The sequence below is a fragment of the Salvelinus sp. IW2-2015 genome, linkage group LG13 (genome assembly GCF_002910315.2).
Source record: "Salvelinus sp. IW2-2015 linkage group LG13, ASM291031v2, whole genome shotgun sequence".
Classification (NCBI taxonomy): Eukaryota; Metazoa; Chordata; class Actinopteri; order Salmoniformes; family Salmonidae; genus Salvelinus; species Salvelinus sp. IW2-2015.
In genome coordinates this window covers 32636760-32660452 of record NC_036853.1, presented here as the reverse complement: position 1 = coordinate 32660452, position 23693 = coordinate 32636760, and the positions used below count along the sequence as shown (strand labels likewise).

At 43.2% G+C, this 23693-nt stretch overlaps 1 protein-coding gene and 1 long non-coding RNA gene across 3 annotated transcripts; one reads left to right on the top strand and one right to left on the bottom strand.

Moving 5' to 3' along the window:
* Positions 1-6532: 6532 nt before the first annotated feature.
* On the top strand, positions 6533-19560 carry LOC111971350 (probable proline--tRNA ligase, mitochondrial). Of its 2 annotated transcripts, XM_070446231.1 has the most exons (5): positions 6533-6615; positions 7341-7942; positions 8079-8450; positions 11502-11580; positions 19384-19560. In XM_070446231.1, the coding sequence occupies exons 2-5, from the start codon at positions 7364-7366 to the stop codon at positions 19548-19550; spliced, it is 1197 nt and encodes a 398-aa protein (XP_070302332.1). In that variant the 5' UTR covers positions 6533-6615; positions 7341-7363; the 3' UTR covers positions 19551-19560. The 2 variants fall into 2 exon arrangements, with proteins under 2 accessions (XP_070302332.1, XP_023853857.1); XM_023998089.2 differs by lacking the exons at positions 11502-11580; positions 19384-19560 and having other exon boundaries at positions 8079-11153.
* On the bottom strand, positions 14732-16556 carry LOC111971351 (uncharacterized). The gene is made up of 3 exons (XR_002878251.2): positions 16258-16556; positions 15796-15895; positions 14732-14841 (listed from the first exon to the last, which is right to left on the bottom strand). It is a non-coding gene; the product is annotated as an uncharacterized lncRNA (long non-coding RNA).
* Positions 19561-23693: the final 4133 nt, after the last annotated feature.

Below are 23693 nucleotides of genomic sequence, written 5' to 3'. Positions count from 1 at the left end.
ATGCCTCTCACCTTTGACCTACAGTATATTGTTTATGTGCATGTATTGATATGTAGGCTATGTGTGCCTTTAAAAAAAATGTAGTTCTGTCCTTGAGTTGTTCTTGTCTATTAATGTTCTGTATTATGTCATGTTTTGTGTGGACCCCAGGAAGAGTTGCTGTTGCTTTTGCAACCTAACAAAATTGCAAATACCAAATGTATCAATGAAAACATGCGTATATGTTGTGTGCAACAGTTTGATAAATCACAAGAATTTGTTGTGCATGCAAATCCTATGTGTATGTGACCAATAAAATTTGATTTCATTTGAAATCGTAGAATTTCCACGTAGGCCAGAACTTAATGAGAAATTTACACACAGTTGATAAATAAGGCACCTGGTATAGAGGCATGAGAGGCTACTGCCCTCTCAAGCTAGAGAGGATTAGCTGCTCTCCATTTTATTCTTCAGCTAGAGCTTCTTCGGGCTAGGCGTCCCGCTAGTGGGACAACTTCCGGTGAAAGTGGAGGGCGCGCAATTCAAATAAATAATCATAAAAATGATGGAAATTAAACATGTAGGTACATACAAGTGTCTTATATCGGTTGGAAGCTTAAATTATTGTTAGTCTAACTGCACTGTCCGATTTACAGTAGGCTTTTCAGCAAAAGCATGCCATGCGATTGTTTGAGGCTGGCGCCCCACATCAAAATATTTCTTCACCGGCACAGTTTTCATAAATTCACAAATAGCGATTAAATATTCACACACTTTTTGAAAATCTTCCTCTGATTTGTCATCCAAAGGGTCCCAGCTATAACATGTAGTGTTGTTTTGTTAGATAAAATCCTTCTTTATATCCCAAAAAGTCAGTTTAGTTGGCGCCATTGATTTGAGTTATCGACTCGTTCAACATGCCATGATAGGAATCCAAAAATTTACCCCTAAACTTTGCTTCAACAAGTCAAAATAATTTTCTATTTAATCTTCAGATATCCTAAAATGTAATCAAACTATAATATTTCATACGGAAAGAAGTATGTTCAATAGGAAACCAATATTAGCAGGTGCGCGTTGTCTTCATGGCGCTCGCACAAATTAATTTCTAAGACTGTGTCCCTGTAGTAAAACTCATTATGCTTACTCGTTTTGGAAGAAACAAGCCTGAAACCTTGAACATTGAGTGCTGACACCCAGTGAAAGCCATAGGAATTGCATACTGGGAGCTAGATTTAATTATTTCCCTATACGTTCTATTGTAATAGCATGGGCTCTAAAAATAAAAATTCTGGTTGGTTTTTCTTTGGATTTTCTCCTACCATATCTATTGTGTTATATTCTCCTACGTGATTTTAACATTTCTACAAACTTCAAAATGTCTTCTTTCCAATCGTACCAATTATATGCATATCCTGGCTTCAGAGCCTGAGCAACAGACCGTTTACTTTGGGCACGTCAGTCAGGCGGAAATTAAGAAAAAAGGACCCTAGCCTGAAGAAGGTGAGATTTTCCAGGAGCAGCCAGGCCCTCTGAAGCTAGAGACAATTATTTGCTCTCCATTTTTTTCTTCAGCTAGCTAACTGTTATTTACTTTTTCCTGTATACTGCAATTTAGCTTTTAGCATTGAATGTGTCCAAGACAGCCTAACCAAAAATAAATATATTGGTATAAGAACAACAGACATAGCAAGGAGAGTTGAGGAGGAAGTACAAAGTGCATTCTGACCTGCCTTGGGCTTGGGCGCTCCATTAAACGTCTGCATGTGTCACGTTCCTGACCTGTTTTCTGTTGTTTTGTATGTGTGTGATGGTCAGGGCGTGAGTTTTGGGTGGGCATTCTATGTTGTGTGTTTCTATGTTGGTTTAGGGTTGCCTGGTATGGCTCTTAATTAGAGGCAGGTGTTTTGCGTTCCTCTAATTAGGAGTCATATTTAGGTAGGTTGTTTCACTGTGTTCGTTGTGGGTGGTTGTTACCTGTCTCTGTGTTTGTGTTCTGCACCAGATAGGTCTGTATCGGTTTTGCACGTTTGTTATTTTGTAAGTTGTTTGTAGTGTTCACTTGTTCTTATAATTAAACATGTTGAGCACTGGCTACGCTGCATTTTGGTCCTCTCCTTCACCCCAGGAAGAAAACCTTTACAGAACACCCACCAAACCAGGACCAAGCAGCGTAGCAACGGGGAGCAGCAGCGGCCCAGTACACAGGACTACTGACACAGGAGGAATGGTCTTGGGAGATCATGGACGGAAAAGGACCCTGGGGAAGGGTTGGAGAGAATCGCCGCTCTCGGGAGGTGAAGGAGGCAGCCACAGCCCAGGAGCGGTGGATTGAGGAGGCAGCAAGTAAGGAGGCTGGAAGCCCGAGAGGCTCACCCAAAAATTTCTTGGGGGGGGCTAAAGGGGAGTGTGGCGAAGCCGGGTTGGATACCTGAGCCAACTCCCCGGCTTGCCGTGGAGTGAGAGAGCGTCGTCTGGCAGACCACGTGTTATGCGGTAAAGCGCACGGTGTCCCCAGTACGCGTGCTTAGCCCAGTGCGGGCTATTCCACCTTGCCGCACTGGGAGGGCTAGGTTGGGCATCGAGCCGAGTGGCCATGAAGCCGGCCCAACGTATCTGGTCTCCAGTACGTCTCCTCGGGCCCGTGGTACATGGACCAGCCTTACAGGTGGTGTCCCCGGTTCGCCTGCATAGCCCAGTGCGGGCTATTCCACCTCGCCGCACTGGCAGGGCTACGGGGACCTTCAACTGGTAAGGTTGGGGAGGCTCGGTGCTCAAGAGCACGTGTCCTCCTTCACGGTCTGGTATACCGGCGCCACCTTCCCACCCCAGCTCAGTACCACCAGTGCCTACACCACGCACCAGGCTTCCAGTGCATCTCCAGAGCCCTGTTCCTCCTCCACGCACTCTCCCTATGGTGCGTGTCTCCAGCCCAGTGCCTCCAGTTCCGGCACCACGCACCAAGCCTCCTGTGCGTCTCCAGAGCCCTGTACGCACTGTTCCTTCTCCCGCACTCGCCCTGAGGTGCGTGCCCTCAGCCCGGTACCTCCAGTTCCGGTACACGCACCAGGCCTAGAGTGCGCCACGAGAGTCCAGTGGCCCTGTTGTTGTTCCCCGCACTAGCCTGAAGGTGCGTGTCCTTAGCCCGGTACCTCCAGTTCCGGTACCACGCACCGGCCTACAGTGCGTCTCAGCCGGCCAGAGTCTGCCGTCTGCCCAGCGGCGCCTGAACTGCCCGTCTGCCCAGCGGCGCCTGAACTGCCCGTCTGCCCAGCGGCGCCTGAACTGCCCGTCTGCCCAGCGGCGCCTGAACTGCCCGTCTGCCCAGCGGCGTCTGAATGCCCGTCTGCCCTACGCCGTCTGAACTGTCCGTCTGCCATGAGCCTGCAAAGCGCCCGTCTGCCATGAGCCTGCAAAGCCGCCCGTCTGCCATGAGCCTGCAGAGCCGTCCGCCAGACAGGAGCCGTAGAGCGTCCGCCAGACAGGAGCCGCCAGAGCCTTCCGCCAGACCGGTCAGCCAGAGCCTTCCGCCAGACCGGATCAGCCAGAGCCTTCCGCCAGACCGGATCAGCCAGAGCCTTCCGCCAGACCGGATCAGCCAGAGCCTTCCGCAGACCGGATCAGCCAGAGCCTTCCGCCAGACCGGTAGCCAGAGCTCGCAGACGGATCCAGAGCCTCGAGCGATCAGCCAGAGCCTTCCGCCAGACCGGATCAGCCAGAGCCTTCCGCCGGACTGCGCAGAGTCCCTCAGCCCGGACCTGCCAGAGTCCCTCAGCCCGGACCTGCCAGAGTCCCTCAGCCCGGACCCTGCAGAGCCTCAGCCGGACTGCCAGAGTCCTCAGCCCGGACCTGCCAGAGTCCTCAGCCCGGACCTGCCAGAGTCCCTCAGCCCGGACCTGCCAGAGTCCCTCAGCCAGGACCTGCCAGAGTCCCTCAGCCAGGACCTGCCGCCCTTATCCCGGTGCTCCCCTTATCCCGGTGCTGCCCCTTATCCCGGTGCTGCCCCTTCATTTAGGTGGTTTTAGTTGGAGGGTGGTCATTGGAGGGGGATACAGAAGCGGGGAGTGACTATGGTGGTGTGGGGACAGCGTCCGGAGCCTGAGCCACCACCGTGGTCAGATGCCCACCAGACCCTCCCCTGGACTTTGTGCTGGTGCGCCCGGCGTTCGCACCTTGAGGGGGGGGGTTCTGTCACGTTCCTGACCTGTTTTCTGTTGTTTTGTATGTGTGTGATGGTCAGGGCGTGAGTTTTGGGTGGGCATTCTATGTTGTGTGTTTCTATGTTGGTTTAGGGTTGCCTGGTATGGCTCTTAATTAGAGGCAGGTGTTTTGCGTTCCTCTAATTAGGAGTCATATTTAGGTAGGTTTTCACTGTGTTCGTTGTGGGTGGTTGTTACCTGTCTCTGTGTTTGTGTTCTGCACCAGATAGGTCTGTATCGGTTTTGCACGTTTGTTATTTGTAAGTTGTTTGTAGTGTTCACTTGTTCTTATAATTAAACATGTTGAGCACTGGCTACGCTGCATTTTGGTCCTCTCCTTCACCCCAGGAAGAAAACCTTTACAGCATGGAATGCTCCATGTACTTATCATTCCCCATTCTGTTCTTACAGAACTTCATGTACAGATTTGTCCTCTTTCTATCAGACAGGGTGAAGGAAACAAGTTGCATGCAAAGTTATCAAAACAACATTTCAAGCGTGGATCTATTTTACATTATGCGTTACTGAGGCCTGAGCCTGGAATCTACAGTGGCTTGCGAAATTATTCACCACTAATGGCATTTTTCTTATTTTGTTGCCTTACACCCTGGAATTAAAATGGATTTTTGGGGGGTTTGTATCATTTGATTTACACAACATGCCTACCACTTTGAAGATGCAAAATATTTTCTATTGTGAAACAAACAAGAAATAAGACAAAAAAACGGAAAACTTGGTAACTATTCACCCCCCCCCCAAAGTCAATACTTTGTAGAGCCACCTTTTGCAGTAATTACACCTGCAAGTCTCTTGGGGTATGTCTCTATAAGCGTGGCACATCTAGCCACTGGGATCTTAGCCCATTCTTCAAGGCAAAACTGCTCCAGCTTCTTCAAGTTGAATGGGTTCCGTGGGTGTACAGCAATCTGTAAATCATACCACAGATTATCAATTGGATTGAGGTCTGGGCTTTGACTAGGCCATTCCAAGACATTGAAATGTTTCCCCATTAAGCACTCAAGTGTTGCTCAAGTGTTGCAGTATGCTTAGGGTCAATGTCCTGCTGGAAGGTGAACCTCCGTCCCAGTCTCAAATCTCTGGAAGACTGAAACAGGTTTCCCTCAACAATTTCCCTGTATTTAGCGCCATCCATCATTCCTTCAACTCTGACCAGTTTCCCAGTCCCTGCCGATGAAAAACATCCCCACAGCATGATGCTGCCACCACCATGGCGTTGGTGGTGGCAGTTGGCGTTCTCGGGGTGATGAGAGGTGTTGGGTTTGCGCAAGACATAGCATTTTCCTTGATGGCCAAAAAGCTACATTTTAGTCTCATCTGACCAGAGTACCTTCTTCCATATGTTTGGGGAGTATCCCACATGCCTTTTGGTGAACAGCAAACATGTTTGCTTATTTTCTGGCCACTCTTCCGTAAGCCCAGCTCTGTGGAGTGTATGGCTTAAAGTGTTCCTATGGACAGATACTCCAATCTCCACTGCAGAGCTTTGCAGCTCCTTCAGGGTTATCTTTGGTCTCTTTGTTGCTTCAGGGTTATCTTTGCTTCTCTGATTAATGCCATTACTATTCCCTCTGCTAAAATGTACTGGAATGCAGCCCTAGGACAAGTGAACTGGAACAAAGTTTTGTTGTTGTCTGGTAAATATTGTATATCTAATAAGGTGAAAGAAGTATCATACAAACTCATTCATAGAATCTATCCTGTAAAGACCTTTATACACAGATTTAAACCCAGTCTCTTTCACTCCTTATATTCTATGCTTCTGATCTATCATGTCTTTAATATCTCAATGTTCAACGTTTACCCCGAATCCAACAGGCCTATATTATTATTATTTTTTTTTTCGTTCTTTGAATTAGTTAATTCTATTCATTTAAATATTTTGATTATTCATATCTTAATTTTTTCATATTTTTATAAATAGATTCGTCACTTCTGATATGTGAGCCGGCTCCAAACGTTCACCTGCAAGAGCCGGCTCTTAGAGCCTACTCGTTCGCGAACGACCAATCACTATTTCAGAGTGGGTTTCTTTAGTTTTGCTGTGGTGGTGGACATTTTGGTGGTCTTACGTCGTCATAAGTACAGACGAAATAGTGGTGTTTATACGGTGTTGTTTTACTTCGTTAGTAAGCTAGCTAGCTATGTTTACACATTTAAAGGCGCAAGAAAGCTCGCTTCAGTCTCTTATTTCATATTACCATAGAAACATACTCCTCCCATAACCTTTTACATTTTAACATCCATTGAAACGGATAAGATCCTGATTGGACATTTTTAGCTAACGATAGCTACTCCAGCACAGTAGGTGGCAGTACACTGTGAATAGTTATCCAGGGAGATCTACATTTCTCATAAGAGGAAGCATGGCTAGCATTGAATCAAAATACTAGCTCATCGTTTCACTTTCTTACACAAGGTGAGTTGCCCGAATTGCTGTAGAGAGCTTAGCTAGCTAAATTGCCTGTTAACTAGCTTTACAGACAGCAACTGTTACACCTGCCTGGCTAACGTTAAGGTTGAATCAAAGATAACGTTACTGGTTTGTGGTTTCCCCTTTTATTTGAACGCATCTAGCTAGCAACCTGGTACTGGCAATGGTTAAATATTTTACCATTGGAGGATGTAATGTTGTTATGGTATTGCATTGCCCAACAAAAGAAGTGTCATGATGTAACTGGGTGGGTATAATTTGTGGAGCGTTCCAACAGGAATCTGTTCCAAAAACTTCGTAAAGCACAAGGTTGCTAACAAACAATGCATACAAAGTAACATGATCAAGTCACCTAGTTAACTAGCTGCCGAATAGGCATCAACTCAACCCGTAGCTTATTATTAATGTTTGTCCATATGCTACCAGAGAAATTTTTCGGAATAAACGTGGTGAGTGAAAACTTAATGAAATAGCCCACTCCCTACCCGGTATCTTATTCGGCCACTATACAACTTTGTATGCGTTGTTTGTTGGCAACCTTGTTATTTACGACGTTTTTGGAACATATTCCTGTTGGAACGTTCCGCAAATTATACCCACCCTATGTAACTTGGCTGACCTTCGGTTTATTTTCTCATAACATCTAAAGGTACTTTTTAAGAGAAATGTCACATCTGTCAAGCAATTATATGTATTTTTCTTAATTCAAGGATATTGACACCAGTCTGCTACAATGGAAGTGCTAACGCATCGCCTTTGGCAGAGAGTATTGCCCCGCCTACCCAGAGCCATGAGCACTCCCTGTAAAAGCAAGTTGAGCTGTGCTGCTGGACATGCCCCAAAGCCAACCCCCACTGACTCCATCTCCCGACCTAGCACACACCTTCCCCTAGTCTCCCGTCTCTTCCAGCCCTCCAACCTGCGTGATGTGGACCAGGAGAAGCGTGCTAAGGGGGATATGACCTGCAAGAGCCAGAGACTGATGCAGCAGGCAGGTCTCATCCACCCCTCCAACCCTGGCTGCTACTACTACCTCCCGGCCACCGTGCGCTCCATGGAGAAGCTGGTGAGGCTGATCGACCAGGAGATGCAGGGAATCGGTGGGCAGAAGCTGGACATGCCCAGCCTGTGTTCGGCAGAGCTGTGGAGACGCAGTGAGCGCTGGGACCTGATGGGGAAAGAGCTGTTCCGCCTGAGGGACCGCCACGGGGCGGAATACTGCCTGGGCCCCACCCATGAGGAGGCTGTGACAGAACTGCTGGCCTCTCAGGGAACCCTGTCCTACAGACAGCTGCCTCTGCTACTCTACCAGGTATAGGATACAGTATGGCACCCAATTAAGCCTGATTAATTAGTTTATTCAGAGTGTGGCTTCTTTCTTCTCTTCATACACTTGGGTTGATATTATAATGGTAATAAACTGATGTGTGTTTCATTTGTATATGCAGATCACCCGCAAGTTCCGTGATGAGCCAAAGCCTCGGTTTGGGCTTCTACGCGGGCGGGAGTTCTACATGAAGGACATGTACACATTTGACATGAGCGAAGAAGCTGCATACCACACATATGAATCTGTGTGTCAGGCTTACACCCGACTTTTCTCTCGGTTAGGCCTGTGCATTGTCCAGGTCCACGCTGATACAGGGAACATCGGAGGTAAACTCTCCCATGAGTTCCAGCTCCCCGCAGACATCGGAGAGGACAGACTACTGGTCTGTGGTAGCTGCTCCTTCTCTGCCAATGTGGAGACCATGGAACCAGGCCGGACAGACTGCCCACAGTGCCAGGAGGGAACGCTGGTGGAGTCTAAGGGCATAGAGGTAGGCCATACGTTCTACCTAGGCACCAAGTACTCCCACATATTCAACGCCGCCTTTAACAACACCCAGAACAAGCCTGCTGTCACTGAGATGGGCTGCTTCGGGCTGGGTGTGACCCGGATCCTCGCTGCTGCCATCGAGGTGATGTCCACGGAGGAGGCTATCCGCTGGCCTGGGCTGCTTGCCCCCTATCAGGTCTGTGTTCTTCCCCCTAAAAGGGGCAGTAAGGTGGATGAGGTGACTGGTTTAGCTGAGGAGCTGGCCCTCACTCTGGGGGAGGCTCTGCCTAGGCTAAGAGGTGAGGTGGTTCTGGATGACCGGACACAGATGACCATTGGTAAGAGGCTGAAGGACGCCAGTCGGCTTGGATACCCGTACGTGGTGGTAGTGGGGCAGAAGGCTGCCGAGGAGACGCCCAGGTTTGAGGTGATCTGTCAGCAGACTGGTGAGACAACGTTCCTCAGTAGGGATGGGCTGGTAGACCTACTCAGATGTGTGGAGACCGTCTGAGTTGGACTGATCTTGACATGGAACTGGACTACTGAGGGCATGACAAAATCTATTCCCCTCAGGAGACTGAAAAGATTTGGCATGGGTCCTCAGATCCTCAAAAGGTTCTACAGCTGCACAATGGAGAGCATCCTGACCGGTTGCATCACCGCCTGGTATGGCAACTGCTCGGCATCTGACCGTAAGGCGCTACAAAGGGTAGTGCGAACGGCCCAGTACATCACTGGGGCCAAGCTTCCTGCCATCCAGGACCTATATAATAGGCGGTGTCAGAGAAAAGCCCATAAAATTGTCAGAATCCAGTCACCCAAGTTATAGACTGTTTTCTCTGCTACCGCACAGCAAGTGGTACTGGAGCGCCAAGTCTAGGACCGAAGGGCTCCTCAATAGCTTCTACCCCCAAGCCACAAGACTGCTGAACAAGTCATAAAAATCGCCACCGGACAATTTACATTGACCCCCCCCCCCCCTTGTACACTGCTGCTACGCGCTGTTTGTTTGTTACCTATGCATAGTCACATCGTTCCCACCTACATGTACAGATTACCTCAACTAGCCTGTACCCCTGCACACTGACTCGGTACCGGTGCCCCCTGTATATAGCCTCGTTATTCTTATTGTGTTACTTTTATTTTAGCCTGCTTGGTAAATATTTTCTTCTTGAATGGCACTATTGGTTACGGACTTGTAAGTAAGCATTTCACGGTTAAGTCTACACTTGTTGTATTCGGCGCATGTGGCAAATTAAAGTTTGATTTGACTAAACTATTGAACTATGTGGAACTCTATTGCACCTCTGAAATGGGCATTCTTGTGGTTGGGTGGGATGATGACATGTAGCAAGAAGGCTAGTGTTCAACAGGCCTATACCTACTAACACCAATCTTTGTCTGATATGGACTGAAATTAAATCTATTGTTACACTGAGATGGACATGCAGGTGGTTGGGTAGGTTGGAATAGGAGACAATAAATATATGGTTCAGTAGCCATATAGTTGTCTGTCGTGAAAAATATAGTTTATTGATCTCTCCACTCGAGTCAGATGCACACGTTGCTACAGAACAATCTCAATCAAATTTCTGTTCCCTCTACGGAAGCATTTTGATATAGCACCGCAACATTCACGTGTAAGCAACTTGTATGATTTTGTTCTGCATCTTTTCATACGTGTCGCTTCAGTAGTCAATACTAAGAAACTGTAATTCAACAACTAGTTTAATCTAAACACATCCACCTTATTTTGGAACAAATATGGCCTCACTAGCACAACAACGCGATGATAGCGACGATGGCATGGATGACTTTATGAAGAAATGATATACCATTATGTGCATTGCTACTAAGTAAACCTCCAATTGGTCCTCACTATTCCACCCGCTAAAACTCCCAGTGACCGGCAGACTACCCCCGACCACCCCGGATCCCATGGCCCCCGAGAGCACGGGACCCATCCTTTGAAAAGAGCACATAGCTAGTGCCACCCACAGAATAGAAGCAGATCAGCCGCCAAAAGCATTTCCATCGCCCTCATTTAACAATTCATATTTGTAATAACGTAGGTAGTTTATGCAAAGGATTGTTACTACTTACCAGTATTGCCGTTCCAAAAATTACATTTTGGCAAGCAATTATTATTTTAGCGAACAATTGTTGTTTCATCCTATATTGTCCTTAACATCTTTACTCCCTAGCAACAGTTGTGGGATGCACACACACACACATACATACAAAAAAACACACTCAACCCCTTTCCTCCACAAACAACCATACACTCAGATGCTCAACAGTTGTTCCATCCTAGAGCCCAACTCAAGAAAGGCCTAGATTTACGAATGCATATACAGTTGCAGCTGTATGAGAAGGCATGAGAGTCTTGGCAAAGAGCCCTTTGACTTGGCACGTACGCTGAGATGAGGAACAGTGTGCAGATCCTCCAAATGTCAATAAACTTGATAATCTATCTCTCAACACTGATAATATTTTTTTGTTGTATTACGATCTGTACAGTATAGATTAGGAGTATTTTTTTTTATTCTTATGATAACACCAGTTGTTTTCTCAACCATTTAAGTGTGAGTCCTCTTCTCACCACCAGAGGGTGAACATGCATTAACATACTGTTTGACAAACTCAGATTGACTGTGTTCTGTGTTGACACAATAATGTTGATGTAAAACGGAAACATCTGACTATAGCGATGAATTAATGTTAAATGTGATAAAATAGTTTCGAATATATTTTGGAAGTTCTCTTTTATCCTCTAATTGCTTCAAGAGCAGGAATTGTGATCTTTGCGAACCCTTTGAGACAATAGTACCATTTCTAAGAGGCCAAGGTTGTAAAGTGTGTTAACAGACATCACATCAGAGCCCTTTCTCTCCTGGTCAGACAATTTATCTTTAGTCAGACTCCCTCCACCTCTACTGCCAAATAGATATTATGCTTACTTCAGCTGGAAAATCTGAGTCTATTGTGTTTTTTCCATCTTATTTTTGCCTTCCTTTTTCTGTTCTTTTTCCCTCATAAATTACTTTAACAGGAGGGAACCCACCATTGTGCTGTCTGCAGCTGCTTGGTGATGTCACCAGCCCAGAACAAGGACCAGGGAGAACACCAAGGTTAGTGTTGATGGAGAGAAAATCTCAATTGCATACTCGTGTCCTCTCTCCTCGCCTCCATCTCAAAACCCATTGGATGAGAAAGTCCCCTCCAATGGTTTTGACAAGGAGGCGAGGAGAGAGGACTCAAGGTGTATGCCATTGAGATTCAGAGAGAAGGAGGGAAGAGGGAAAGAAGGGATGGGGAAGGAGGGGAACACACGTCCCACTGGGCACAGACGTCAATTCGATGTCTATTCCACATTGGTTCAATGTAATTTCTTTGAAATAACGTTGTTCAACCAGTGTTTGCCCAGAGGGATGTGTGCATGAAGTCATTCTGAAGTCAGTTTGATCCTTAGTCTGTCATGTAACTGGAGTCAGGGTTTCATGGGGATCGTTTGTGTACTGTAGCGATCTGCTGTAATTTACCTGTTATTAGTCTGTTGAACAGATGTGCATGAAGTCATTTCTGTTCCTTACTTAGTCATGTAATCTGACAGAGTCAGTTTTCTTGGGTTTCTAAATGTATGTCTGTGTTATACAGTTGTAAAACCTCAAAGGTACAGTTTTTTGGTGGGCAGATTTGTAACTGTGACGGTGTGGGGTTGAATTATACACTTTTACATTTTCTAATTTCTTTGTACTTTCCATTTGTATTCACCCATCAAGTGCCAGTGCAATTACTAAAATTGCACATTATAGTTTTTGAGTAATCAGTACAGTTTTAACATGAGATTTTCTACTTCATCAGCCCCAAAGAGGCCTCCTACAAACCTAGACAAATGGGAATGGCGGAGGATAGGAGAGATGTTAACCCAGCGTTTCCTAAACTCGGTCCTCGGGATCCCAAGGGGTGCACGTTTTGGATTTTGCCCTAGCACTACACAGTTGATTCAAATAGTCAACGCTTGATGATTAGTTGATTCTTTCAATCAGCTGTTTAGTCCTAGGGCAATAACCAAATCGTCCACCCATTGGAGTCCAGAGGACCGAGTTTGGGAAACCCTGTGTTGACCCCTAATAATCCCAAGAGACTTTCCCAGTATTGGAGGATTATGACGCGTGTCCAACATACTGTAAATGTTAAAGGCCGGTGTTGGGAAACTAAGGCCCAGTTATCAATCGTATTAATAACTAGGTCTGTCCTGACTCCTGACACACACACAGCTCTCCAGAGGCACTGTTTGACTGCAGATTAGAGATCTAAAGGTCTCTCTAGTGCCAACTGGCTTTCTGCCTGTTAGTGGACTGGACCTTTAAGTATGAGACTACCTAAACATGTCCATTAAGAAAGGCGTGTTATCACTTTCCATTGCAAAACATTTTGCTATGGTGTGCTCTAATGAATACGACCCTGTTGAGTGTGTAGGCACTAAACTGCCTAAACACCTCACCCATAAAATGTTGGACAGTGGGTGTTGTAGGAAGATATGTAGCTATAGCTAGTGGCATGAAGTCATCTGGCCAGCAGCTGTCTGTGTTTACACAAATACTGTACATTTGTAGGTGTAGCCTATTTGTGTGAGTGCACACATTCTTGTGATTGTGAGATAGATGTGATTTGATGGTCCAATTTAGCAGAATGGCATATCAGATGGTGAAGAGAAAGATCAAGATAAACCAGATGAATGACTGAGTCAGTCTTAAATTACATTGACATACTGTATGTCCCACTAGATTAGACCCAGATCACCCTCTCTCCCACACTGCATCAAATTGCTGTACATTTTCAATAAAACAATTACAGTTAGCTACTGTAATTTGTTTGTTAACATATTTTGAGGTGTGCCTTGTAAATGGCTAGCTATATTTGTTTCACCCGTTAGTGAGAATGCTGTACCAATTGAACTGATATGTGATAGTAGTGCCTAATCAGGTTAATGTGTAAATGCGACAGATCAGTGTGGCAGCAAGTCTTAAATCTTTACTGGTTGAGTATTTTGCCAAGTCCATTTGGTGAGCTTTGCCTTGTAATCACGGCCAGTTTGGAAGCCTTTGTTTAGGCCTGTAGCAGTACAATTGATATAAAACACCCAATATTCATAAATATGCTGTAATATACAAATACCTAGCAGCCAACCTGCTTGCACCAATCCCATGTATTAAAGTAAAATAGCAATATTACGATTACAGTAGCATTTACTTTCTTACAGTATAGTAGTCAAATTTTGCGATATTATACTGTGTCTTTGCTCTGATATTACAGTAACAGCAAGCTGGTGGTAAGTTACCGTGAATATTGCAGTAACATACTTTGCACTAGCCAGAGATGTATCAAAAGGTATCTTGTTACAAACACAAAATGCCTTGAAGACCAATGTGTCCTTAACGACAACAACATTCTCTATGTTGTTATGTTGCAGATAAAAAAGTCATTTTTCAACTAGTTTGTGACCAGAATAAGAAGTCATACTGATGTCTTTTCAACCAGGTTTTGCCCGCTGGGATGTATTTGATGAAGGTATTTCAATAGTTTCAATACCCTATTTTGTCATTTGTATTTCATTGGCCTGAAGTACAATTAATGTATTTTGTAATACTAAAATAAAATTGCAAGTAGCCTGTTTAACTACAACAACATTCTCAGTAACGGTTACAGAAACGTTCTAGTTGCTTTGACTGTGATATTTTTCTTTTTTGTGACTATGTGTCATGAAAAGCCAGAAAACTCATAAGAATAATACCCAGCAGTGTGATTTGCAAGTGATCATTTTTACATTTCGGTCATTTAGCTTGTCCAGAATGACTTAAATGTAAAAATGAACACTTGCAAATCACACTGCTGGGTATTATTCTAATGAGATTTCTGGCTTTTCATGACACATACTGGAAGCATAAAAAGAGAAGAAAATAAATTAACAATTGGCATAATGTGGGCATGCAGGACACGACAGAACATTAACATATATTTGATGGTCAGAATCTACTAAAAATGTCTCATTGTCTATGTCAAATGTCTCAACTGCTCAGATTTACTTACCAACTACAACGGAGCACACGAGTGGTAGCAAAGGCATGTTTGCTCCTCTGTCCCTTATATTACAGTGGGACATTAACTAATTGGTCATCAATCTCAAACATTTTAAGAAAGAGGATATCAAAATTAGACAGTAGTTGGATAATGTTTTTTTTTTTAAATTCATCTCTAAATGGTAAAGTTTTGCTTAATCCTAATAAATGTGGTAATATTCAAACAACATTTTTATAATCAGCACCGTCCATAATCCTGAGAAGATTGACCCGGACAGAGGTTCCTCCAATTGAGGACAGCTTGGCAGTCTTAAAAGAAAAGTAAATGCAAAAATGTAAGTGTAAAGAGGCAATAAAGAGACAATAAAATTTGATATTTTTAAAAAGTTGTCTGTCATATCATTCCTGCAACAAACATTGTTAGAAAGCTGTGTTTTTGTCAAATCTCTTCCTCTTCTCTGCAACTGCACACGTGTTTGAGTGAGGGACATGGAGAATGAGCAAGCGAGAAATGGGAGAAACTTTGCATGATTCACCAAGGGAGGTGTCTGTTGAATGGGTTTGAACCTGGAAAAAAAAGGCGAGTTAAAATCCTTTTTTATTTGCTTTACAAACGTATATTATTTAAAGTGGTGCTGTTTCAATTGGATCTAGTTACACTACACTCTTAGAAAAAATGGTTCCAAAATGGTTATTCGGCTGTCCCCATAGTTCTACCCAGAACCAAAAAGGGTTCTCCTATGCGGACAGCGGATTAACCTTTTTAGGTTCTTGATAGCAAGAAAGGTGCTAAGAGTGTAAGATCAGGCAATCATGGGCAGCTGAATATCATGTATCTTGAGGAATCCAGTCTGTGACCTGATGCAGAGAAAAAACATTAATGATCATCAGCATAGCTAGTACAAACCTAGCTCTTACAAAGCTAGTTAGAAGGAATCAATACACATTGAAGATTAAAAAAACAAACATTTTGCACACTAAACTTAGTCAATACTATGGATTTAAGGAGGGATGGTTATGCTCTCTCCTTTCCCTGCGATATGGCGGAATAGGTCACTGGTAACTTGGCCAAGTACTGCTATAGAGGCCATGCATGAGGTCATTGACATGTTTCAAGAACTGTAAGGAAAGAAACAAATCATGATTAACCATTACCTAAGTCAGACGTAGCATAGCAAGGACATTGACTATGTTGCCCCTCAGCAATCTGGCAGTCAGGCTGACATTCAGAGAGATATAGACAGCAAAATATAGGCTATTTACATTTCTTAGTCAGCAGGCTGGATAACTACTGTACTCCTTCCATTTGTTCCCTCCTCCCATTTGTTCCCTCCTCCAATCTTCCATCCAAGCTAGAAGATCCCTGGGGAAAAAAGAATTGAAATTGAAAAAAGCAGTTGAGAGTTGTAATGTTAGAATGAATGTTGAATGAATGTTGATGGGGAGCAGGGACAGGCAAAATGTATTAGATTATCAAATACAAAATACACAAAAGTATAAGGATCCAACCATCTCCCTCTCTCTCTCTTGCTCATTTACACACAAAACTAATAAATCCAAATCAATGAATCAATGTTTTTCTCTCCATCCAGCCATATTTCTCTCTCTCTCTCTCACACACACACACACACATTTACTGTCATTAACTAAACAGATATCAACATTTCAAAACGTTAGCTAGCTAGCTACAACCAATGACTACAACAGGTAAAATTGAAAACGTACTATGTCCATGGAGGATTAGCCAGTGGGTTAACGTTAGCTAGCTAAAATTAGCCAGCTAAGTTAGCTAGCTAGAAACATTTTCCTTGACGTTCTTCTCCCCAACAAACCACCGCTTTACGTACAAAAGTAAAACAAGAATGAAGGAGAACAGGGACTACCACTTAGCAGTTAAATCTTTTCGAAGTTTAGAGAAATTGTCATTGTTTTCCAGCACTGTTGTTGTGTAGCCTACTGGGCGCTCTGTCCAAACTGTTGTATGGTGTTTTGACCGGTGCATTTGAACAAGCAGGCTGCCTGCACACAGAGATCTAATTGCTCCGTGTGAAGAACCGATTCCAATCCAAGTTTTAGCTGGAGCTGATATGCCTACCTCCTTATTTAGCTACCGAAATAAAAATACAACTACTACACATTATGTTAGTTGCTAAAAGCTTTAAGGGAAAATATAATGGTAATATTTAAGGTAAAATTCAGGTGTAGTAATTTTTCTATAATTATTGATGGAAATACATGCGATTAAAAATTGGGTTTTGTAAATCCTGGTGGACTGTAATAGGATATTGAAATAAATTACATACTGAAGGCCTACGTGTTATTTGTCAAATTCTCAAAACAAATTGAGTTAGTCATAATAGAACATCAAACAAGCATTCAGTGGAACAGAAGAAAATGTGCAGCACAATAAACAGTGCAGTTAGCTAACACAGACGCAAGATTACCATGAGAAGCAAACACACACAGCAAGCTACCAGATACCATTAACTAAACAACCATTATTTCATTGTCCTGCAGTTTTATTGTGTATGTTTATCTTACATGCTGGTAGCCTCGAACAAATGTTATGCAAGTGAATGTGCACTTTGCAATTGGGTGGACTGCAACTACGAAAAACACTGCCATAGCCTGTAGTAAAAGCAAAAGCATTTATAGCATCGGAGAGACTCTAAATTAGGGACCATCTCTGATCGCTATAGGACCTCAGAGACGGTCACAGATTTGAGCTTTTATTGACCTAACAAATTCGATGACTTGGAGGTGAAATATATCAAATTCATTCGTTTTTTGAAATTGGTATTTCATCACCTGCCGAATAAAAACCTCAAATGGCCCTACTCCTGAAAAGGTTAAACAGCCAGACAGGGCCGGTTCTAGCCTTTAGGGGACCCTAAGTGAGATTTGGTTGGGAGGCCTGTCATGCCAAATAGTGTCCCCCACTAAGTCACAATGGGATTCAATGAGTTCTACCTTCTGTTGCTAGGGCTGTTGCTAGAACTTGCAACATTCTGACCGGATTACATAATGAACCAAAGTGTCCGTTGCTATGCTGGTTGCTTGGCACTATTTTACCTCATAGCGGTTGCAAAGGAAGGAGGATGCGGGCAGTTCTAGTTCTATTTCACCACATAAACGCTCGCTCAGTCCGCGCAAAATTATTACCTCAGAATTGCTCTCCAATGACGGTGTTTTCGACAGTGACAACCTGCCTACTACCTGCTGCTTCAGAGGGCTGAAACGACTGGAAAGATAACACTTTCTTTACCATGTATTTGTCTTTATATAAGTCCATATTGTTAAATAGGAATAAATAATTGAACCTCTATGGGATCTGTGACCCCCCCCCCCCCCCCCCCCCCACGGGACGGTTGAGCTAACGTGCGCTAATGTGATTAGCATTAACATTAGTGATTAGCAAGTAACAAGAACATTTCCCAGGACATAGACATATCTGATATGGCAGAAAGCTTAAATTCTTGTTAATCTAATTGCACTGTCCAATTTACAGTAGCTATTACAGTGAAAGAATAGCATGCTATTGTTTGAGGATAGTGCACAGTTATGAACTTGAAAATGTATCAAATCAATTAGGAACATTTTGGCAGACTGATACAACATTTTGAAAAGAAATACAATGGTCATTGGATCAGTCTGAATGTTGCACATACACTGCTGCCATCTAGTGGCCAAAGATCTGCTCCTAAACTGGAATAATACATTGTGGCTTCTCTCTTGCATTTCAAAAGTTGATGGAACAAAATAATATGCATATTCCTTGCTTCAGGTCCTGAGCTACAGGCAGTTAGATTTGGGTATGTAATTTAGGCAAAAAAATAAAAAAAAAAGGGTACGGTCCTTAGGAGGTTTAAAGGCCAGTACCCTGTCTAGCCTGCCAGAAGTTTGAGAGGGTGAAGACTGGCTGAAGCCCATCAAAGTTGTTTCACCATGGCACATGATCGGTAAGTGTCCCAATTAAAATGTTGTAATGGTTTCTTTATTTGACCACAGCAGAGTTCAATATTATAGTGTGTGTGTGTGTGTGTGTGTGTGTGTGTGTGTGTGTGTGTGTGTGTGTGTGTGTGTGTGTGTGTGTGTGGTGTGTGTGTGTGTGTGTGTGTGTGTGTGTGTGTGTGTGTCAGTATCCTTACAAATATGAAAATATACATACTGTATGACACAGATACGGGTAAGAATAAAGTAATCTCTCTAACGCTGGAACAAGGTACGGATGTTATAGGTTATTCTGTCACCAATGGTTTGTTTTATTTATTTTTTACAATTTGTTTTTGTTTTTCCATGGTACATAATCAGACATATTTCAATATCTTAGATTGTTAACAGATATCGCTTTTCTAACCCCTCCTCCAGATTTGGTGAATGGACCAACCAAACCCTCAAGACTGCCAATGGCAAGTCCCTTGATTGGTTCCAGGAAGGGTGGGAGAACAACCTGAAGGTAATTCTCTTCGCACACAACAGCAGCATCCAGGCCGAGTACGGACGGGAGCCGCAGCTGTTGACTGAGGCAAACAATGTGATTGTATATACAATTATTGCATATACTGTAGTCTTTTAAATTTGTGATTGACTTAGTGTTGTTTGTCTATTGCTATTTTTGTATAACGTACTTTCAGATCACTGAAACCCCACCTGATGTGGTGGAAGTTGTCAAACCAGATCAGAACACCTTCGAGTACTACCTTCAGGCACGGACTGAGATGGATGTGGAGGTTTTTGACCAGGTTAAAATGATTGCCTGCTGTTCATTTATTTTCTTGCCCTCCAAGAGATATGTAAGAAATGTATTTGTAACATGAAATATAATTGCATGTATTCCTGTCATCAATCAAGGTGAGACTGAACATGGACAAGGCGCAGGAGAAACAAGAGGAGAGCTACCGGAGCAGAATCAAGAAGGGGACCAAGTGCTACGACATCCGAGCGAATTAATGGTTTGGAAGGAGGACGAAAGGAAGGCGAGACCTGGGAAACCTCGCTGCTTTTTCTCTCCTAGCTGAGGTCACCATCTGTAAAGTGAATATAAAAAATCTTGATAAAAACTATTTGCATTTGCACACAAAATAACCTGAAGCTAGTTTTAGTTTCCCTAACACTGATATTTTTCTCTTCCTAGGGTTACCTCGGTGGAAGCCAACAATCTTCTACAGTTGGAGCAGTGGGACGGTCGACCACTGGAAGCACTGACGCCCTACACTTCGGTGAAGACCAATAGACAAAGTATGTTAAGCTTTGGTTGACATTTGAGAAAGCAAGAAATGGTAGTTATGCTAAGCTTATAAAAATGTACCTCTTCAATGTACCTCTCCAAATGACTTTAGGACCATCGACTGTCCGAGCCCCCCAGGAGGTAACCCATCCACCAGAACCAGTGAGTTTGGATCAGTCTGATTCTCTGTGCTCTGAGTCGGAGGGGGGACCAGCTTGAGGTAGGCTATACCTTCCAAATGTGTTGCAAAGTACATATCTACCATTTATAACACTGCACTAATCCATCAAATTTTCTCACAGTAAAGTGTAACCTGTGTGTTTGCTTGTTTACGTATCTGTTTCCTACCCTGTTCCCTTTAACTCTGCTCCTGTTCTCCAAGACCTAGGGGTTCTGCCCAACACCCAGACGTGAATCCACCTGATGTCCTCCATTACCAACCACCCTCCAACTTTTCATTACATCATCTACAGCTACTGTAGAGCAAGAAAACTATCATGCTGGGCACATAAAATGTGAGATACACAGATGAACTAAAAACACTAGCACTGCAAACACTCAGAACAAAGAGAGCAGCCTCCCTCTTCCTCTTCAAGTCCCCCTTCTGAGACTGACTGCCTGTTGAGAACAAGTGACAGGCAGAAACTCCCACCCACACAGCAACCACCTCCTCTATATTCCACACAGCAGAATTCAGTATTTTAGTCTACGATTGTCATGTGAGTGCACAACAAATCTGTGAAAAAATATTAATGACACAACTGCACCAAAAACAATCAAAGTTGATGTATTAAATATCTTAAATATTGCCAGGTTGGTTCTCACAGCTGTTTCACAAGGTGTGCATTATTGTAAGTTGTAAAGTATCCTTTGATGGTATTTATTTGTTCCACATTATTCCTTGTTGTAGCCTAGAACCTACAATAGATACATACTGAATATATTCAACCACAAGGGTCTAATAATGAGCTATGCCAGACAGGAAAAAATGATCGTAATAGAGGACTACTGAAATGATAGTATTTCAGTGTAGATAAGGGAAGGACAGGTTAAAATAAAAACATGACAGCCAGACAAGCCAATGTATGAATCAAATGGATTTGCATATGAATGGAGTGGAAATTAGCTGACTTCCTGATCTGTAAGGTAAGTAACTTTAATGTATCAAAAAGATTACACATATTCTTTGCCATTTCCGAAACGTAGCAATGTTTAAGACATGGATTTCATGTTGTAAGGTTAACAAGGAACCCAAAAGTTGTTCGAATTAATGTTTTCATTTTGTTAGCTCAACAAAACTTGTTAAACAGTGAAATTGTTGCGGAAATCAGACTTGTTTGCATAGCGATGATGAAAAGAACGTAATTTAGACTGAAATGATCTCCAAAATTCGAATCATTAGGTCATCCCACCGTTGATATAGCAACGGACGCTGAACAGTTTATCCAATCCCATTGTGACGTAGAGGGGGACACTATTTGGCCGGGGGACATTATTTGGCATGACAGGCCCCCCACCTCGCTACAAAACATTTTACTGGCCCCCCTCTTGACAGTGGAGAGAAAATGTCATGTTTTAAAATACATTTCCTGCAATTCTACACATTTTGCCGTGGGGCGTAGAGAATGTTACAGTTTTAAAGGTACAGTGCAGTCAAAAACTATTTATTTCCACACTATGAGGTTAGAATAATACTGTGAAATTGTGAACATGATAATGCCATCTTAGTGTAAAAGCTGTTTGAAAAGGCCGCCTAAAATGTCATCCTGTTTTGGAGTGATGGAGTTTTGGCCTTCCGTGGTGACATCACCATGCGGTAAAGTAGTTCATAGACCAATAAGAAAGAGAGTTCCAAACCTTTCTGCAATAACAGCTAATTATTTGTTTTCCCCTGCCCACTCAGACCACTCCCAGACAGTCCTAGCAAAATTATTGCTTGAGGAATTGCTCTTTGCTAAGAAGTGTTATTTGTTTATTTTTGAATTATTTTAATTGAAAACAATCACAGTAAGGTACCTAATTGAGTAACAGTGACTAACGAAATCAATGGGGGGCCACTGGAGGTCAGGGCCCCTGGGCACGTGCCCGGTCGGTATTCCACCATGATTACTAGACTATTAATCTAAAAATTGTTAGCTGACATGGCTAATTGAATCACCGTCAGTGACTGACATAACAAGAGAAAAACTGCTAATGCACAACCAAACTTCGAAAATTGCACCTGGTGCATTCTAGTAGTATTATTCTCAATAGTAAATTGAGATCCCGACAGTTCCCCAAAAATAGGCCTGCGTTCAGCGTGTTGACTGGGTACAGTATGCCACAAGACCCTAAACCGCTTTGGTGTGCTCTGCCAGGTGTTGTTTGCCAAGTGTGCTAAGCTGAATCATGCAAACCCTGCTGAAAAAAGAACATTACTCCAATTTGTATTATTGTAATGGTTTTATTGTCTTTACATGCAATGGGCGGATTGCCAACAAACACTATGCACATGTTTATATAGATTGGCGTCTATTAATTGATTAGCACTTAGATAACTGGTCAGAAGTTCAATCAGATTTCAACCAAAAAAATGATATCAACCAATGTCAAAAAGACTAACTGAAAAATATATCATAATATGGTTGTAATCTGGTTATAAGACGTCCAGACCAGATTTCATCCAGTAAAATACGTCTTAATCACATCGTATGCCTACTGGGATGTAACAAAAACAGGGGTGCAACTTTCACTGGGGATAGGGGGATCATGACAGAAATTATCTGTTAATATGAAACCCATCCAATTGCCTAGCTAGAGTTTCACTGGTGCTGCTGCCACTGAACAGATAGCCTACTTTTCTAGAAGAGATCTATCAACATCAGCCATGTAAGAAGGCTTTTAAGTAAGCTATTACGTCCAACCAGCTCTCACAGTCTCACGTCAGAATTAGACGTTCTTCCATGTTTCTTAAACATGAAAAATTACGTTTTTCCAAATGTAAAATTTCTAAATGTTGAATTTTAGGCAATAACTCAAAATGTTCAAGGTTAGGCATTAACTCCAAATTAATAAGGAGTGAGAGAGGCTTAAAATAAAAAATATAAAAATTACTTTCTATTGCTGGATTTGAATTTGCAACCTTTGGAATCAAAGGCAGATACTGATGCCCAACCGTATTCCCTATCCTCAACATCCTAGCAAAACCAAAACCAACTTGAAGGTAACGTTGCTCATTGCCCCTAGTGGCCGGTTTTCACGTCATCTCACGACTTCCTCAGACATGGATGGACGTTGAATGCTGACTTGTATCACGGGTGAACTGGCTAATTACGTCCGTGTTAAAGTGTTCTATTACTGTAGGCATATTGTCCGGTACAATGGACGCTTCATAATACCCATAACACCTAGCAGTAAAACCTGGTAACGGTTCCAATCGTTTTTTCTCCATTAATTTTTGCATATGGGATTTTAGAACTACTTCATATTAGGTCTGTGTTTAGTGTAGGAGAGAAGACCTCCGCAAGACTACAAATTCCTGCAGAAAGCTCCTTCACGTCATCTCTAGCCTACACTGACAGCTGCCGTTCACCAGTGCGGTCAGAGGCTGTGTCCAATCCATGAACTCCAGTTTGGTCAGAGCCAGCATGAGGGATAAAGTTTATCCTGTGTTGATGAGTTTAGCTATTAAGTTTGAGCATTCTAGCAATACAATGTTCTATACAGCTGTCAACATTCTACAAGGAAAAAGCCACTTAATCAATTATATAATCATTAACCAGATTACGCCGGATACCAGACTTAGATGAGTGATAACTCAGTTGTAGAATGTTGTCATTGAGGAGAATTAATCAAAAAATCTATTGACATTCGGACTCGGCCTGGAATCAAAATGAATGACTGCCCATTATTGGCCCAAGTACATCGGGTCGTTTCCGTCTACTGGAATTCAGCC

Bases quoted from the DNA above. Each gene is read 5' to 3' on its own strand.
- LOC111971350 (XM_023998089.2), top strand. From the start codon at position 7,364: ATGGAAGTGCTAACGCATCGCCTTTGGCAGAGAGTATTGCCCCGCCTA. The intron at 7,943-8,078 runs GTATAGGATACA...TTGTATATGCAG, and splicing joins TGCCTCTGCTACTCTACCAG to ATCACCCGCAAGTTCCGTGA.